Source organism: Populus euphratica, unplaced genomic scaffold (assembly GCF_000495115.2).
Source record: "Populus euphratica unplaced genomic scaffold, PopEup_1.0 scaffold828.1, whole genome shotgun sequence".
Classification (NCBI taxonomy): Eukaryota; Viridiplantae; Streptophyta; class Magnoliopsida; order Malpighiales; family Salicaceae; genus Populus; species Populus euphratica.
The window spans coordinates 16,590-33,327 of record NW_011500692.1 but is presented as its reverse complement, the minus strand read 5'-3'; the positions used below and the strand labels follow the sequence as shown (position 1 = coordinate 33,327).

General features: G+C 32.9%; 1 protein-coding gene across 2 annotated transcripts; it reads right to left on the bottom strand.

The window, feature by feature from the left end:
• Positions 1-3,392: 3,392 nt before the first annotated feature.
• LOC105116015 (bifunctional dethiobiotin synthetase/7,8-diamino-pelargonic acid aminotransferase, mitochondrial-like) lies at positions 3,393-15,935 on the bottom strand. 2 transcript variants are annotated; one of them, XR_840457.1, is made up of 15 exons: positions 15,040-15,935; positions 13,651-13,821; positions 13,237-13,498; positions 11,935-12,015; positions 10,254-10,374; positions 9,831-9,979; positions 8,907-9,001; positions 7,388-7,503; positions 7,152-7,298; positions 6,272-6,405; positions 5,992-6,123; positions 5,226-5,360; positions 4,520-4,632; positions 3,455-3,772; positions 3,393-3,423 (listed from the first exon to the last, which is right to left on the bottom strand). XR_840457.1 is itself a non-coding variant. In XM_011013147.1 (14 exons), the coding sequence occupies exons 1-14, from the start codon at positions 15,753-15,755 to the stop codon at positions 3,583-3,585; spliced, it is 2,562 nt and encodes an 853-aa protein (XP_011011449.1). In that variant the 5' UTR covers positions 15,756-15,935; the 3' UTR covers positions 3,444-3,582. The 2 variants fall into 2 exon arrangements, 1 of the variants encoding a protein (XP_011011449.1); XM_011013147.1 differs by lacking the exon at positions 3,393-3,423 and having other exon boundaries at positions 3,444-3,772.
• Positions 15,936-16,738: the final 803 nt, after the last annotated feature.

Below are 16,738 nucleotides of genomic sequence, written 5' to 3'. Positions count from 1 at the left end.
CAATGATACCCACCAGTTGTGTTTTTTTATATTTATATTCTATTCTTTATTTATAAGATAATAAATTTAAATATTTATATTCTATGCATTATATTTTAAATATAGGATATCTATTGTAACAATATTATTTACTATTAAACAAAATAATAAAACAATACTATATATGCGCATATTATATAACTTTTGAGATATTTATATATTATATTGAATTCAAATATATATATATAAACTTATATATCTATTTAATATAATTATATATCTTGAATTAAATTGGGTTTTGGGTTGGGTTTTATAAAATACACACACATAATTACTCACGAGTGAGGCTAATTATATAAAAAAAAAACAAAAACTTACTTATTCAAGTATTCATTTATTCAGGTTGATTTGGGTTGATTTTTTTCAGATTTAAATTAAATTATAATTTATATTTTTCCTTTCAATCATAATTATTAAAAATATTTTATTAAACAGGTTAACTTTGTAATATTGACATAAAATATAATCTAAGTTAGATTTTATTTTCAAATCATTTTAAAAATTGACTCAATTAAACTAGATGAAATGATAAATCAATAAATAATTTATTAAATTCAACTAATAAAACGCAGTTATATTAACTCAAAGAATTTAAAAAGGTATTATCCTAAATGATATTAATTTTTTTAATAAAAGCATTTATCAAAAACATCATTTGAGTTTTTTTTTGGTAAATTAAAATAGCATAATGTTAGGATAAATGTAAATTGACATGTTGATCCACAATTTAACTTGATAAGTTCATGATATAAGCTCCAAATGGAATCAGATTTCGAGCCCAATCTAATAGCTATACTTTCAAAGCCCAGACCAGCATAATTTAAGGGGAATCCATGTTCTTTTCATTTCTTTGAAGAATGATAGTTGTGTTTGAAAAAAAAAAGATGAAGTTATGTTACAATTGTTGGTTGGCAGCAAATCTCCAGGTCCTCATAATGTGTAACTAAACCCCAGGAATGAGTTAAAATAAAGCATGGCTACGATGCGGGTTTGAAGTGAGTTATATCTCTCCCATTGATCGGTTCGGGTGGAGTTTCCCCATCAATCGATACACACGCCATGCAACTTGTAGCGTACCACAAGTTGGATAGAAAAAACTTTTCAAGAAAAATGTGATATTCAGCCGACAAAAACATATTTTTAAATTAAAAAAATTAATGTAAATTTAGATTAACTTATTAATATTAATCCCATGACTTAAGTTATTTGACTAAAATAATAAATTTAAAAAAACCTTGAAACACAATTTTCAACCAACCAAATAAAAAAAAAATTCAATTATATAAAGAAAAAAAAACAATTATAAATTTTTTTACAAAAATTAGAGGCTACTCTAGCCAACCCGCCTAATCTATAAGTCAAGTTATGAAACCGAAATGACAATATAAAAAGTAAAATGAAAAAAATAATAAAATCAATTTTTTAATAAAAACATTAATGTTGAATGTTGAATTATGAGATGGATGGAAGGGATTAGATAAATAGTAATTATAAGCCAAAAAAAACTTAAGCCCACCTAGATAAACTCGTCAACTCAATAACAAGTCATGAGATTGAAATAATTTTATAATAAAAAAATAAAAAAAATCATTAAACCTAATTTTTTAAAAGATAAGATAACGAGGAATAAAATTGCAAACCTAAAATCAATTAGGAAAGAGATATAAAAATAAAAATAAAAATAATGATATAGATCTAATATAAAAATCAAACTAAATAAAATTTCAGGAGATGGAGCTGAAAAGAAAATAAAATATTAATTAAAAATAAAAATATTATTTGTTATAAAAACTGAATTAATTTAAATTTTAAAGGTTGAAATTAAAAAAATAAAAATAGAATAAAAGTCAAATCTAATATAAAAATCAAACAAAACTTAAGATGAAATTAAAAAAAAATTAATAAAAAAAAAAGATCATAAATAATCAAAGATTAATCAGAAGAAACGATGACTATAACTAAAATGAAAATAAAATGGCAGGAAAAATTTATTTTTTTCGCTGGGCCAGTGCGCATATCAAGGCCATTAGAGATAAGAGAAGGGAAAGAAAAAACTTAATTGTCGCCAAACAATTGAAAACCACCTTACAGTGTCAGCTTAATGGAAGCATCGCTGCTCACCGAAGCTGGTGACACGATGGTATGGTGTTTTTGGCCACTATATCACGTGTCATGCACCACTTGAATGTGATATCTCTACCCTATGCACAAGCACATTCTCTCCAGACATCTTACATTTAAAAAAATAAAATTATACTTTAAAAAGAATAAACTAACTCTCAGTCATATTGTTTTTAATGCAAAAAACAGGATAAAAAGTTCAAAAATCCCTTAGATAACAACTTATAAAATTTCAGACATGGGAAGCACAGAAGTTATTATATTGTATGTTAAAAATGAATTTGTAGGGGAAAAAAATACCTTCCATGACATCCTAAAGAATTTTTGCCAAGGTTTGGCAATAATTACATTATGCAACAAAATACAAAATAATCAAATAAACCCTTGATTACAAACTATTTTTTACTCTTTTTTTAAGGATATTATAGTATTTGCACCATTTATTTTTTGTTTGAAAAGTATAATCAACTGACAAAAACCAACAATGACATGTGCCTATAAAAAAACAATCTCACCCCCCAAACCAAGGCTAATTTTTTTAGTAAATAGGCAAAATAGTCATTTCTACAGTAAGACTGCAATGGAATGGACGGGCCCTGTAGAATTTTATATATATATATATATATACCACCGTAAGACTGCAATCGAATGGACGGGTCCTATAGAATTTATATATATATATACAAATACACACCATTAATATTTGATAATTAATATTTAATTAAAAAATGATTAATTGTAATTAAAATATAATCTAACAATAAATTTATTTGAAAAAAGCAATTGTTTTACTCAGGATGTAAAGATTGAAAACAATATATACACACACACACCAATCAGGTTCAGGCTATTCATTCCTCACCTCCATTCCCTTTTTTTTTATGGAGAAATACTCGATACTTATCTCTATATCAAGTTCTTGAAAATACTGGTGGAGACGAATAATTTTGCTATCATTAGTTAAAATTGACTGATTTTTTTTTTAAAAAAATATCGTTTCGAGACAACACGGGCTAATTCTTCTTTTTTTAAATATCGTTTCGAGACAACACGGGCTAAGTTTTCCAAGACAAGATTAATCCTTTAAAAAACAAGGTTTGAATCCTGGTTGCTAGGGCTTGGAATTAAACACCAAACCACAAGACCCCGGGAACATTGGCTTTCAGCTCTACACAGCCTAATGTGATAGGAAACTTTTGTTTGTTTCTTTCTTAAATCAATAAAGCTGTAAATTTAAGATTTAATAATACTTGTCATTAATTCCTATGAAGAAAACACTTTCCCTTATTAATACAACACCTAGCATAAGGTGCCATCTCAGTTGACAAGAGAAAATTATTAAATTAGTATCACAATCATTATTTATATTGAATCCTCGTTCACTATTTTTTAAAAGAAAAAACATTAGCTAGACTTTCATAATTAGCAGGAACCCTGCTGTACCTGGGTGAACTCTTCAAGTCTCGTGTAAAGTTTAATGAGTAGGCTTGTGCAGATCTCAGGAGATGTGCATGGCCCACACATGACATATATGACATTACCCAAAGGCCTCATGTAAACACCATCTTCACGGAGCTTCTGAAGAAGAGAGCGGGCATAGAGGGATGCATACCTAAAAAAATTCACTGGCTATCAGAGAATCATCAAGTTTCAGCCAAGAAAGAAAAAAGTAACATGATTTTGATGATTCTGATGAAGTCACTACAAGGGGATATGGAAATAGATTCAGAAAGAAAAAAAGCTGCATACCTTGGCACATAACCATACAAGATAATTAAATAGTGTTCAGCATGGAAGATATCCAGTAGGACTGAAACTAATAAAAACAAAGGATAATCATGAACTACAATGCACGACACCTTATGACTTCAAACACTACCGATGCAACTAAAGATGATATTCATGCTACCTGCTAAACAAATGCGGCCATGGCTTAACACAATTGTAAAGCCCAAGTGTCGGGCAACCCTACTTGGTTAAGGCCAAGTGTCAGAACCGCCAAGTATTCTCAGAGGTATTGCTAATTCATTTAAGCGTGAACCCAGACACAATGGTCTTGGACAAGAAGGAAGATCATGGCATCAAACATGGACTACATGGAGTGGTTGAAATATCATGCAATAATCACCATTTACTTGGAGCATTAAATGGTTGAATTTCCATGTAGGAATCATTTTTTGGAGGATAAAATTGTTATAACGAAGTTTCATGCTTCCACTAGTTGGAAACATTGAGACCCAATCTCAATACAAGCTGAACAAATATATACATTTTAACACCCTGAATCACAGCTGCTGGATAACTGTGAAAGTCATTCATGTCCAAAAAGTGGCACAGAAGTAATTGAATGTGACCATACCCAACATTATGCCCTTCTGCTCTTAGTTCTAGAGCAAAAAGAGTTCCTAATGCTATCACTCTTTCAACCGAAGGATGTGATGAGATCTGTTGCACCAGTTCCGCATTCCATAACTGCAAGCATTAAATGCAAAATATTGGATGAAATTCATAGATGGCATGGAGATCACCATTATTTCATCATTGGGAAAAATTAGTTTTGAACAGATTGAAACATAACCTGTTTCTGGTGTATCAATATGAAAACTGAAAGGGAAAAAATGCAGATTACTGTGCCCAACTAATCAAAGGACAAAGAAAGTCCAGCTAATATTTCAATGGTAATGTAAAGCATTTGAAAATGACTATGGTGCTGAGGAGGGAAGTCCTATAAGACTGTACTAGAAGTATGTCAAATATTTTTTTTCTCCCAATACCACAATTGTTGAGATAGTATAACATTAAAATTCTACATGTCAGATCTTGAAGGTTTGAATAATTGCCGACATTTTGAACCAGATCAGATTCTGAAATTTCAATTCACATTTTGAGTTTGAAATGACAGCATGGAATGCTTCCTGCCTAAGGTTTTGGTTTAGGAATGGCAACCATGCCAGTATCACAACCAAGGCATGCTGTCATATATATTCCAGATTGTGGAAACTGTCAGACATCAACTTCTGGAAACTGATATGCAATGAGGAAACAAAAAAATGAATTATACACACCTCCCTAAGCAATCTTCGCCCAGAAATAATATTATGGTTTGTTTGAGGATCCTTAAACCATTTAATTGATTTAGCAGCTGCTGAGCACCCCATAGCATGAGCAGAGTATGAGTGTCCGTGCAAAAGGGCTTTGAGCTACAGCCAGAAACAAATAAATGTAAGCAGTTTCTTTATACAGTCTAGACTCTAGATCACACAGTACAGAATTCTTTAGGAAACGCATCCATAAATAAATGAAGGATACAGAGAGAAATGAATATTCGAATTTGAAAGTTGGTTGTGGAAGAAAATATCAAAAATTCTTGATCGCAAATTTTACTTTCACAACCACATGAAAAACCTTGTAACTCAAAATGCAATAAACTCAGACTGCTTAAATTTCAGATTGAATTAACTAGCATGTTATTCCAAGAACAAATCTTCAGAACCTAAACTCATTATGCTAGTTCAAAAGTTTGAGCCACAGAAAGTGAAAAAATAAAATGGTAATATGGTTCTACTTCGGCAAAAATTGAAGGAAGCATCAACTAAGATTTCATCTATGATATCAAGGAAATAATCGAGTAGGAATGAGAAAGTTGAATCAAAGAAGCCACTTCCCCATGTAGCCTCTGATCCTCGTCTGTATTGTGAGTTAGTGCAATGACGAATAACAATAGTGAGCGAAATGAAAAACCACTATAATAATCTCAAAAATTCACTTGGTCAACTTCAAAAGAAAGCATAGGTGTCCTAAGAATCAAACAAACCCACAGCTATACATCACCTTTGATTCTCCAAGAAAAGAATCAAAAACTGCATCTGAGGCCAATGTTGCAGCCAAGGGTATAACCCCGCCAGTCATCAGCTTTGCAAAGCAGGATATATCAGGTAGACAACCAAGTAGTTCTGCTGCAGACTGAAAGAGGGGGGGCAATAAGGACACTTTCAAGAAAGTAGATGAAATGTATGTAATTCAACACTTCTATTATATTGGATGAAAGCAACATGGAAAGCAGAAAGAACAAGAGAAGAACAAATGAGAATGAGATGCAAGGGATACCAACCTCTGTTCCAAGACGCCAGAAACCTGTGAAAACTTCATCAAATATAACTGGAATATTTCTACTTCGGCACTCACTTACAAGCACCCTTTGGAAAAGTGGATCAATCATAAGCATTCCACCAGCACCTTGGATAACTGCAAAATAGTCTCAAGCCAATTAGGCAAAGACCATTTAAAACCATATTGAAATTCATAATTTCAATCAAACCCAGAACTCTTTCCATAAAAATTGCACTCGTGCACAGACCACAGGAAAGACCAGGCATTCACAATTCCTATTAATTAGGAGTTTCGATAATATAGAGATTTGTTGCAAGGTAAACACAAGACTCAAATGACTAGCGAGAGTGTGAGCGCATGCATTCAAGTCTTGGATATTAAGTTCCAAACCAACTGAATGAAATGCTGGGGAGTCAACATAAAAGAAAATTTGGAAACACTGTTTGCCTAAAATCAAAGGCCACTTAAAAATTGACAAGGCCATGGGAATAAAGTATTCTGAAGGATCTAAGTTTCCAAAATGTTTTCATACAAACCATAAATCTTTTGAAGGACTTGCACAATACAGATATCATTCGAAGACTCTTGGATGATTCACATAATTCAGGTTAACTATGCTGATGAAGGGTTGTCTTATCCAGACAACATCCACTAGTACAGGAAATTACTAGAGCTGCTGAAACTCAAGGTAAATTCTTTTACGATGCCACACATCCTTTCCAACAATAAGAAATGAAATAAGATATCAAGAAATCATCAATTGACTTCTGAAGCAAGAGACCTCAAAGATGAAGTTAACAAAAAAAAAATCAAGAAAATAAAATTGGCCACAACGGGACAGATTCTTTTAACCCAGGGTATTGTAATAATAATTCTCTTGCCTGGTTCGATAATCAATGCTCCAACATGGATAGATTCTTTTAATCCAAGGTATTGTAATAATTTCTGCGATATATATGAGGAATAAACTCCTGTGAGATCTGATTTGTCCCTGCTCTTGTCAAATATTTCATCACGAGTGCTGAAGTCTGTAAATGTCAGTGCACATCAGGAAGCAATAGAAAATAACAGCAGCCAACATAAAAATTTAAAAAGTGCATTTCAAAAGTTTACTTACTCGTGTCTTTCTTAATCATATTTTCACAATGCATTCCCTCAGGTAAAGAAAGATTCCATTTATTATTGGACATAGACACTGTAGGAGGGTCTAGAAAAAGCCCTCTTCCTGTGTACCTGTGAACATGCGTGAGGTAAGTAAAAGATAAATTAATTCACTGATAATTAACCGTCTTTTTTTTTCTTGAGTACATAAAGTCAATGTAAAAAAATAAAAGAGCACATTGAGGTGAATTTGATGCCTGATTCCTATAGAACCACGTACAATTTTGAGACCAAAATAATTATAGAAGGATCTACAAGGCACTGAGCCTAAAGCAAGGAATTTGGAACCGCTAGCCAAATTTTCAATAGGAACTTTGTTTATTTGTTCCAACTCCCTATTTCATGGTTCATAAACAGGTTTTCCTAGCATAAACATTACATTTCCAAAAACTGAATTTCTTCTTGTTCCACACAACATTCGCATCTAATAGTCAAGTATAAAATAATGCAAGTTCTAGATCCAACTAGAACTTAAAGAAACAACAAAATGCTAAGTTATTTTCACTTGGGATAGTAGAGACCTATCCATACAATTACAAAAATTCCTTGAATCGACATCATCAGATCCCCTTCTTGACTTAAAAAGCCAAAAGAAAAAACAATAACCACTATATAGGCATCAATATTACAGTCACTTCAAAGTATCAATGTCATCACCCACCACCACATGATCTGGGCTATCTACTCTGAATTACTATCTTCCTACATTGATGATTCTCAGAGTTCAATGCAGAGCAACAACCAAACCAGGTTGCTGAAACCACTGTTGACCCAAAGCACCAAGCTGTCAGCACACAATCTCAACATTTACCTCCCAATTAGTTATGCTTACAATCCACTTCACATTTCAGTTAATCTAATCAACAGGCCCTCGCAAAGTGATCAGTCACTCTTTTCCACATTGACAACAGCTGAAAAACCATCACTCATTGACATGAACCAACTCAAGCTTTGCCAGGGGCACTCGTGTTCTGCCCACTTGAGTCAAAGCATTCTTGAATAATTTCCATTTCTGTGACTGAAGTTATCATTTATATTACATGTTGCATAATATGCAAGCACTATCCTTACCAAGAGGATTCCAACCCAACTCAATTCCCTTGTTTTGTCTTACTAATTTCTATGAAGCAATGGAGAAAACCAACTAGGATATACATCAGAGCAATCCAAAAGTCTCAGAATGATATAGTGATTTAAGAGCTATGTTTTTTAAAACAATGATATGGAACTCATGCATAGAAGCTATTTCATTGCGCATGAATTCTCACAACTAAGCCTCATTTTGAGATAATTACTTCCATTTTGCTCATCACCCTATAATTTTTCAATCCTAAATGATTGGTTTCAGCATCAATGAGATTTCCTTGTGCAAGAGCACTAATTAGTAAAGCATGGCCCCAAAAAATTGAAACTTCTTAATTAAAATAGTTTTATTCATCATAAAATTGTGCTTCTAGCACCAAAATATTCCCTACCATGGCTGTTGGAGGAAGCCTGTATAAGATGACGGTGCTTGAGCTTCCATCGCACCCAAAGTGTCACCATGATAAGATCCTTTGAGAGCCAATACCTGAAATAAAACCACACCTAAGTTACCAGCAACTGTTTGGAAGAAACCTCTTCCTGAATGAAAAAGGTACATAATGGTTCATGCTTTAGATTTGTAATAATTATCGTGTAGAACGACACATAGGCGATACAAAGACAATTCAGCCAATCTTATCAAAGGCAGTGTCAAGACAGACCAATGGTACATGAGTTTTACTTTTGAAATCAATAATGTTTTACTTACCACATACAATAGATATCGAAAAAAAAATTAAAAAAAAAAAACAGCATTCAATGCACAAACATGCATGTTTCAATTACTAAGCTTTAACCATATTCCAAAATCGTGCATGTGTTAATAAAAGAAGTCATATTAAGGAGACCACAGAACAATCTAACATGGCGTGATTGTCACCCTGGAATTATCTATATATAAAACGTGCCCTAGTGTTAAGCTACATTTTAAAATAAAAAACTGTCTTATAACCAGTAAATTTGGAGAACTAAGTTTAAACTTGTAAAGCACCCAGCATGGACAATGGTCAGATTTCAATGTCACTTGCTCAACAACTATCTACCTAGACTGTTTTCATTTTTGACAAAAATATACTTAAAGGACTCACTCTACAACTGCTGGATTCAAGGTAAATTGAGGTGCAAGTATGACCACTGTTTAAAACATCCCCACTAGCAACTAATAATCAGGAAGAAAAAAAAATTAACCTACTTGGGAAAGAAAATCAGTAACCTCAGAAATAACCATTTTTTTCTGAAACCAGAATTTCTTGCATTTTTTAAGAAACAATGTCCGAAATGTTATGCTGAAAGATATAAGGATTATTTAAGTTCACCTTTAGTTGGACAGATTTGTCAGTTCTGTTACTGTTGGCAAAATCTAAAAGGAGTCCATTATCAAATGAAAATTTGCGAAATGCCATTTTGAGAGCAATTTCAATTGCCGTTGATCCATTATCTGAATAGTATGTCCTTGAAGCCCACCCTGCAAAAGTACAAACAAACATGATAAGTTGGGAAGAAGATAGTTTTGAAGAAGTTCAAAATGGATAACTTTAATGCATTTTAAAAGTTATAACTTTACCCCATAGATGATTTAAAAAAAAAAAGAACACTTGTCACATCTGAAACACCAGGCACATAAGAAATGTTATGTTCATTGTTAATTAAGCAAGTGTTATTCGACATGAAAAAATTAATTACATTATGCCAGTTAAAATGCTTGAAAAAACATCAAATGGCAGAAGAAAAATACTAACCTTTACCCACACCCTCAAGCAAAAGCTGTGCACATTCCAACACCGGCTCGTAAACATTCTCTGGAAACATTACATGACCATATCTTGCAGCAGTATAACCCATCTCTCTAGCAAGCTCAGTCTGAAACCACCTAAACAAGTAACCACATTAAAGAATTTCAGAAAAGTGACCAAATGGTGCAGAAAAGTGAACATTAATGAGAGAAGATAGTTTGGGAGGCATATGGTAAAATCTCTAGCGTTTGTGAAATTACTAGGTGAGCATGGCTCACCATAACCTACACTGACAGAGCAGCAGGTCCCATGGTACTTTGTGACATATGAAATTTATACGAGTGGATTTTGCCCAAGAAGAGAAACCTGTCATAAGACATGCTTCTGGGCTATTAATACTTGTTTAGTTATGGTTTAACTTTTCATGTTACAGTTATACAGTGCAACCCGTCGTTTGATTGGAAAGAGGACCTTCTGAACAGGATAGCTTATTTAAAAGCAGGGAACTCAATAATTAAGGAAAAATGCAACCCTAACACAAGTCTGTAGATACCACACATTTTAATAATCCTGTTGTGTGTTCCTCAGGTTGTTCCTAATAAACTCATCATCCATTAATTGGCAAATGAGGGGAGGGTCAGATCCAGAAAAAAAAGTTCCCAATAATCCAGAGAAACAGTTAAAAGAATCCTGTGTACAGAAAGACTTTCAGAAATCCTCAAGGAAGGAACTTCCACTACATTCATTAACATAGATTTTTCTACACTTTGCAGAAAGCATTGACTTCCAGCAACAGAAAGGAAAAGAACAACAATAATTCAAATGGTAGAAATAATATGCATATAACTATGAACCTACAAAATCATTTCCAGAATAGCCAAATCTAAATGCACCAATAACTTCACTTCTTAAATATTTTAAAAGGCTGATATAGCTGCAAATGAAAACAAACTCTCCAGTTCCATTCTCTATTACTCCAGCAACAATACCCCTTCAGCTAAGGAGATTCAAATTTAACAGAATTTCTTCTTACTTGCTTGTACATAAAATAGTTTCATTTGTAATGTTAATTTTTGTTTAAGAAGTAATTAGCTTGTAATCTGTATTGTTACTAACAGCTAAATTTGCTAATAGTTTTGAGTGCATATTAGATGGCACTGCACACCCACAGCAAACAAGCTTACCATTAAGAATACAAAATTCTATCCCGATGCCACGCAGGTGCATGAGCATCAATTGAACTAACTAAATCAATATGCAAAAAGAAAAAATGCATCTTTTGAACAAGCAATTAACATGCAAGTAGAAGAAAATTGGTATTTAGAATAGAAAAGAAAAGTCAGAAGCAAAGATTCAAAAGCAGTTTCTAAATGTAGATTCTGGCTGTCAAACGACCCTATGAGAAAGGCTAGTTCCCCAAAAACACACAAGAACAGATTACAAGAGAATTGTATGCCAGTGGATCATAAGAATAATTTGGAACTCATTGATTGATCCTATAATCAAGTGGCTCATGATATTCTTGTAACTTATTCTTGTTTTTTCTTTTGAAATAGCATTTCTAACCCTTAAAATAATTGACATTTTCTAATGAAGCATGCAATACTGAAAAGATCAGAAATTACAACATGATTAGATAGGAATGTGTAACAAGAATAGAAAAGCAGTTATTTGCCATAAAATTGACCTGCAGAGTAGCATCAGGTCCTTGGGTCCACCAACTAGCGCATCCATCAAATTGTTGAGTAATAAACTGATTGCCTTGGACCTGAAAATTCTATGAACTTTAGAAGCATAGAGAAATGGCTATTTTACATCAGAAAATAATTCTAACAAGAAAGGTGAGAACATTTGTATATAGCAAACAATTGCATTATTTGTTAGCACATAGAAATTTATTCACTTACGACTTGTTTGTTAGCTAGAAAGTGTTTTCTTGTGTGTGTGTGTGTGTTTGTGTGTGCACATTTGTGTGAACAAAAATATTTTAATAAAATACTTTAAAATATAATATTATTAAAAAAATTACTAATATATTTATATCGGAAATAAGATATTAAGATATATTAATATATAATTTGATGTATTAGCGCATATAATACTTTAATGTAAATAATATTGCTTGAAAATACATTCAAATATAAAACATGTTATACTATACAATAATCATACATTTTAAATCATATAAATTGTGTTATAAAATTAGAATACCATAGAAAAGAAATTTATTTTCAATGTTCTCTAAACACCAAAGAAATATTTGATTAAAATAAAAATTCTACTATTTAAAAAATTTAATAACTCAAAATGCATTATTTTTCAACTTGTTTTCTTTGATATGTCCAAATACTAGAAAATGATTTCCGACTCGTTTTTCATTATATAACTAAACATGTTAATAAATTTTACTTAAAAAATATTTAAAGAGGTTATATGTCTATAATATTATATTTAAAGTATTTATATTATATGTATACATTTTATAAAATAAACTATATATAAATACATAATATAATAAATTCTTTTTTTTTTCACCATTACACTTTTTATATATTATTCTTTTATTGTAAGAGGATTAAACTTTTATTGTAAGACATTTAATATTCTATATATGTTAGATAAACTTTAAAAAAAAAAATGCATTACTAAGTGATTTTATAGCTTATTTTTCATGGTATAACCAAGCACTGGAAGATGTTTTCCACCATATTTTCCATGACACTTTCCAAAAATTGAAAAATAATACACTTTCCAGGAATCTATTTTCCATGGAAACTATTTTCTAAAAGAAAACTACTTTGTGACAAACAAACGAGGCCTTAGTTAAAACCAATTGCAACTATTTCTATGAGAGAAAAGAAGAAAACAGAAACCCTAAGCAAATATATATTTTTTTTTTCTAGGGGCAGGGGATCAAGAAGAAAAAAGGGCATTCCATAATATAATTTCAAGTAAATTAGTGAGTGACACCTTTTTTGGCAACACTAACCTTGTAGATAGCAAAGTTCTCGCCACATCTTGAATCAATAACAGTAACAGCCTCTTCCGGTACCAGTTTGTGCTGAGTAAACGGCCACCACAAAGTGTGCACTGCCTTTTTTGCCATGTCATTCAGTCTCAGAATTCTTTCTGAAAAAGTTGATATCATTATTTCCTTTAGAGAATTAAATGCTTCATTAGAATCACCAAACCATTCCACCAAGTCATTTGACATATCTTGTGGCACAGGTGGAAGCACAATTACAGGAACCCTAGAAAAATACAAGAGGAAATGGGAACAAAAATCAATTTAAATATACCAAGTGATATTCCAATTATGTAGGAATCAAATGCATAACAAGATTGCAGTCAAATAATTGATTCAAAATTATTCGAGCCAGAAGAAGAAGAATGATTAAATTACCTATTTCGCAAATATGACAATAATGGCACCTCATTAACAAGGCCATGATCTTCCAAAACAACAGCAACAATATCATACCCTCGAAGTTTTAAACTCTCATAAGCTGAAATGGTTCCAGAAATACCACCTAGCCTGCCATCTCCCATAAGAACACCAGGTAAGCGAAAAGGCCTGCTAACATACATCACAAAGAGGGAGAATATTAATATGATATTTTATCTATCCATGCAACACCATCAACAATGTTAATGTCGTTGAGTGACTGTTGGACTTGGAATATATCCATCCATGCAACACTGTCAACAATGTTAATGTCATTGAGTGACTGTTGGACTCGGAATATATTTAAGGCTGTCCTTTTGTAAGATAACTGAGATATGCAATTCTGCATCCAGGCAAGCATAGTGATAACATAGGTGTAAACTGATGCCAAAATCATTGCCACAAAAAACACAAATCTCACTAAAACCAGTTCATTTCTGCCATGTAAATGAAGCTCCAAACAACAGATGAAAAGAAAATGAATACAAGCTTTCTTCCTTTACTTGTGTCCTATCTAATGCATGTTCTCCGTGAGACACAAAATGAAAGCAATCAACTCAACTAAGTTTTAGTCCCAAATTAGTTTGGTTGACTTCGGAATTCATTCCTGTTCTGTTCTGTCACATATCCTGTAAGATAAAGACTGCACAAATTCAACTCAACCAACTTTTTGTCCCAACTATCATTGGTTGATTACATAAATTCTTATTTAGTTAATTCATTTGGATGGTAAGAGTAGGACTTGAATTCAAGACCTTACTCCCTTTTCATTCCTTCCATCATACCATTTATTCTCTATGAGACACCAAATGCACATATCAAATACCAAAAGATTAAATTCTTGTCACTTTTTTGCAAAAGCACAGACCTCAAATGAATAAGTATCACGTATATTCAGGTTCCTAGGCAAAGAACAGACACAATCACCAAGCAAGATGTTCATATTCACTTCCAGCTTATTGCTGGGTACTTTTTTATTTATTTATTTTTTGTTCTTTGGATGGTAAGATTAGGACTTGAATTCAAGACCTTACTCCCTCTCCACTTCTCATTTAGTTACATTACTACCTAACCAACTTTCAAGGTTACCTTAGATCTTTACTGGAAAAAAAGATTAAAAGCCCACAAATAGTCTTTTGTGTAAGTAAGATCAACATGTGAAAATAACATCAAGAATGTCCAGCCTTCAATTATAAGTTTCATTTGAAGTCAAACAAAGAACCGAGGACATCAATTGTAAAACGTTGAACAAAAACCTGATTCCCAATTTAAAAATCAAATGTCAGTTAATCCTACAAGCAGCAATTGACAATTAACATTCATTAGCAGGAGAGAATGACCACATACCGGTACAAGTCACATTGTAAGGTCCCAGACGGACCTGGACTCGCAACGCCACCAGCAGTCTCAACCACGCAAAAAACATCCATTTCCTCTACCTTTATGTCCTCTTCTTTTCTCAAACACTTCTCTAAAGTCTCCAACACTACAGAATCCTCCACAACTCCATTCTCCTTCTCTGCTGCCAAGTGCGGCGAAACAGCCTCCTTCCATGCATACAAAGTTTCACAAACCAACTCCGAAACCACATTAACCCCATCTTTCACAAACCTGTTCTCCTCAGAGAAATTCAAATTATAAATCCCTAAGTTCCGACCCTTGGTCTTAGAATCGTCGCCAAAGAGGGAATTGGCAGCGGAAAGGGAGGAATTGAGGACGGAATTGGAAGCAGAGAGAGAGAGAGAAGAGGAACGGAGTGAAGCGAGGGAGGAGAGTTTAGAAAAGACGAAATGAGAATCGGAATCGGAAGGGAAACCGGTTTGGATTGGTTTGAGGTAGACGAATTTGGGGGTTTTGTTGGTGGTACGGGGGGAGAGGAGGAAGGAAGAGGCGAGGCCGGTGGAAATTAGGGTTTTGCCGAGGGAAGTGTTGGAGCCCCATATCATGTAGGTTGGGAAGGAGAGTGGGAGGTGCAAATGCTGTGAGGAAATTGTGGAGAGGAATTTGATGTGGATGCGGAGGAGAGAGTGGTGGCGGCTACTGCGGGGGTGGAGGAAGAGCATGGCTACTGGTGAGGTAGAGAAACCCTAGAGGTGGAGTTAAGGAGGAGCCTAGAGAGTGATGTAACGGCTTCGGGGCGTGTCAAAATTTAAAATGTGGAGGGGAGGTTGGGGGCGGGTTGTGGACAGTGACTTTGCCTTTCCAAGGGAAGGTAAGCAGAAATGTTGGTGCCGTCACGTGCTAGACAATGGTTAGGTTCGGTGGCTCCCTTACCAACTTCATCTTTTCCCCCCGACAAAACGGATAGAAGATATAATAAAACATGAGTACTACTAGCCTGTGTCAAAATAACAGATTTCTCTATAATATTATATTAATTAAACTCGGCTTAATGATTGGCTTAAACAGTATCGGGTTTTTTTTAGTGGGGCTGGATGTCAATTCAATCAAACTCGATTGACCGGTAAAACAATTCATGACTTATTTGATTGGGCAATTAATTCTAAGAAATTTTTTAAATTTTTATTTATAATGATATTATTTTTATTTTTATTTCTTTATAAAAAATGTTATTTTGAATTTGTCCTAATTTAATTGGTTAACCTGCAAATGGTATCTTAAGTCAAACCTAATAAGGTTTTATTTAGTTTTGTGATTGGAATGACCTGCAAATGGTATCTTAAGCCAAACCTAAGGTTTTATTTAGTTTTGTGATTGGAAAATATATTTGTAAAAAATTAATTTTTTTGCTACAAATTATTTTTTATATATGTATTTTTAAATTATTTTGATTTGTTGGTATCAATATTGTCAATTTTGTTCTGTTTGGTTAAAAATAACTGAAATATTTCATATCGATTCAAAAAATAAAAATAAAACGGAACAATTTTCATCTCATTTCAAGTCTCGGTCCATTTTGGATTTTTGGGATAAATTTTGATCAGAATATTTTGGTTTCATTTCACATGTTCTATTCCGAGCATGAAAAGTTATTGAATCAAATTAAATCCGGTTCAATTTAAGTAACTAAATCACCCATATATAC